General features: G+C 37.1%; 1 protein-coding gene across 1 annotated transcript in view; it reads right to left on the reverse strand.

Annotated features, from left to right (window-relative positions):
• The window catches only part of nyx (nyctalopin), a 7,645-nt gene that overhangs the window by 2,066 nt on the left and 2,593 nt on the right, over positions 1-2,986 (reverse strand). Inside the window, exon 3 of the mRNA XM_035675944.1 lies at positions 971-1,275. Coding sequence (XP_035531837.1) covers positions 971-1,275 — 305 coding nt within the window. The remainder of the gene's footprint in view (positions 1-970; positions 1,276-2,986) is intronic.

A 2,986-nucleotide genomic window follows, 5' to 3' on the forward strand; every position in this document is an offset into this window, starting at 1 on the left:
CTTAAGATCATTTTGCCAAATCAATGTCTATCTATGTACAATACTTAGTCAGATTACAAGAATAAGTAACTATAAACAGCCCAGGTTACATTTGAAAAAATGTAATTAGATTATAGTTACTTTGTCAAGGATTACTTGATTACATTTTTGATTATGTCTTTAAAATACGGCAATTTTCATGATAATCAATGCTCTATGAACCCTTTGGGCTTTATAGATGTTGATAGGGGAATGGGATCAATCTCATGTTATTCCATTGTTCAATACATTGGAGATCAGAGTTGTCACACACATGCCTGCACAGCTTGTGTCGACAGGCATCATGGGATTGCTAGTGGACAGCTAGCAAAACAATGGTTTTAAACCAAGTGTAAATGCTGAATATGCTAAATTCATATGCTAATCTATTTGCAGATTAGATAATTTTTTTGTCATCCAATGGATTACTTTACTAATTACAAAAAAAGCCCTGTAATTTGTGTTCAGTTACTGACTACATTTCAAAGTAATCTGATCCAACACTGCTAGTAGTTGTATAAACTGTATTATAGTAGTAGCATATCTTCCAGCCAGCAGTGGCAGCACCGAGCGGTGTGCTCCAGTCTGACATCTTTGATTTGACAGAGTTTGCATTGACTGTGATGGAAGAGCCATTTCACAGTTAAAGTCATTCCTGTATTTTGTGACTCGACATCTGCCTGGTGTAGTTTTTTCTCTCGATAGAGGACACTCAATCAACTCATCTAGTGAGTTCATATTTTTAAACTTCTTCCTATAACAAATTTTACGAGCCTTCGATTTAAGGAGTTGGCAGTATCATGTTACTGATTCAGGACTTATAACTACAAGAGTAGCTTAACACTGCTAATTAAATGTTTAGGCTTTACACATAGCTAGACTATTGGTAGCTATGTGAGGCAGTGCTAACCTGAGTTAGCATTACATGATCTACTTCCAGCCTGCAACTCACTTGAGACTACCCAGGCCCAGCAGGGAATTGTAGGCCACCGCCTCTATCCTGTTCCTCTCCAGGTAGATGTGAGTCAGGTTCTCCATGCCTCTGATGGCTCCGGGGACCCTCCTGAAGTTGTTTTGGAAGCAGAGCAGCTCCTTCAGTGTCGTTTGCTCAATGAAAATGCGGTCAGGGATGTTGAAGAGATTACAGTCTGACAAGTCCAGGCGCACCAGCTTTTTCAGCCCTGTGAATGTTCGTGTGTGAAGATAACTGATGTACTCGTTGTGCGCCATTTTCAGGTCCACCAAGTTGGCGAGGCCCTGCAGGACAAAGGTTCAGTTGTGTGGTGAATATGCAGATTTGAATATGTACTTTCACAAGCTGCTGTTCAATTTACAAATCCCCAAAGTTAACCTGAATATAACTGTCAAGAGAACAATTTTAAAGCTGCAGTAACTTTTAGAAAAATATTTTGTTGTCATATTTACTGAAACTTTCACATATCCTGACATAGTAACTGAGACAGATAATCTGTAAAAATCAGGTTAATCTGGCTCCTCCTAGTGCTCCTAATGGTATTTACAAGAATCCAATGGGCCTGAACAAAAACAACCAATCAGAGTCAAGACAGATATAAAGATCCAAGCCAGTGGATTTTTGCAAATTCCATTAGTAACACTAGGAGTGTACTACTATCAGGATATAGTGAAAATTTCAGCAAATATGACAAAAAGTTACCTACTGCAGCTGTAACTGCACTTACATTCCATTGGATAGTCTAAAAAACGCATATTAAAAATTCATGATCATGAATTTTGAGGAGATCTCCCAAGAGTCTGATAGAAGTATATACATATTAAATTGATAGAAATAGCAGATGAGTCGCATCTTTAGCACAGCTAATGATTTAGAAAAAATCTTTAAATAAATCTTTAAACATTTAATAACTCAAATAGTATGCCAATACATAAAATAAAGATACATTATGGAATACAGGAATGATTTAATAACAGCCCTATTCAAGACTACCAATTGACTATGACTAAGTGTTTCACAGACAAGGTCAATATGGTATTTACATGGTCATCTATAACTAAAAAAGACCTGAGTTATTTTAGAGTTGATATTATAACTGTTTGAATGTTTGTTGTTTTTCCTTTTGTATACTTAATCATTAAAGTAGATTATTTATATATAGTTAAACCAAATTATCTGAACCCATTCAGACATAGAGGATAGCTTTTCAGTCCTTCCTAGAATTAATATGCAATAAGTTTCATGTGAAGCAACAACACATGTATCCTAGCAAATAACAGAGATAGTAAAGTTTTGCAGATTTTAGATGAGTCATTTAGATAACCAACCGAGATAGCTGAGAGGACATGCGGATCCATGCATCCCAGTGCAAATCTTTTCCCAATAAAGAGATGACCTGATTTATGGGAAATGGATAAGGAAGTGGGGTGTGAACACTTGGTTGCAAATTTCATCAATGGATTGTTTGCCCAAATCCTGGTCACCAATGCAGCAACAAGAGAAGTGTTCCCACTAATCCAAGAGCCTGCAACAAATGGGGTCCAAAAGGGTCCCCTATCATAAAAACACTCAGTTGCGGTAATAAAAAACTGTTAACATCAAGGGAGCAAGAAGACACAGAGGGCAGAAGTGGCATCTCCTGGGCATGTTACCTACACAAGGCCACGGAGGACCCCAGAAGGAAGATGACACTCACAACATCCATAACAGAGCAGTTGATTAGAGAGTAGGAATTATTTAGGAACCCTGGACAGGACTCACAAAAAGACTTTTGAAGATCCAATGATCACCATCTATCGGAACTAAAAATTTAACCCATATAATTAAAAATAAAGGCTAACGGGTATCTAAATCTTATAGTAGAAGTATTGTAAACCAACCACCAAACAAAAACAAACTAACAAAAACATCCCACCCAAAACCTAACTCGTTCAGATGTAAATAAGACTAATGCATAGTGAGAAAAGCCACCAAATAACCAACCAAACCTATGTA

The sequence above is a fragment of the Morone saxatilis genome, unplaced genomic scaffold, assembly GCF_004916995.1.
Source record: "Morone saxatilis isolate NCDOM2014 unplaced genomic scaffold, NCSU_SB_2.0 Contig5, whole genome shotgun sequence".
NCBI lineage: Eukaryota > Metazoa > Chordata > Actinopteri > Moronidae > Morone > Morone saxatilis.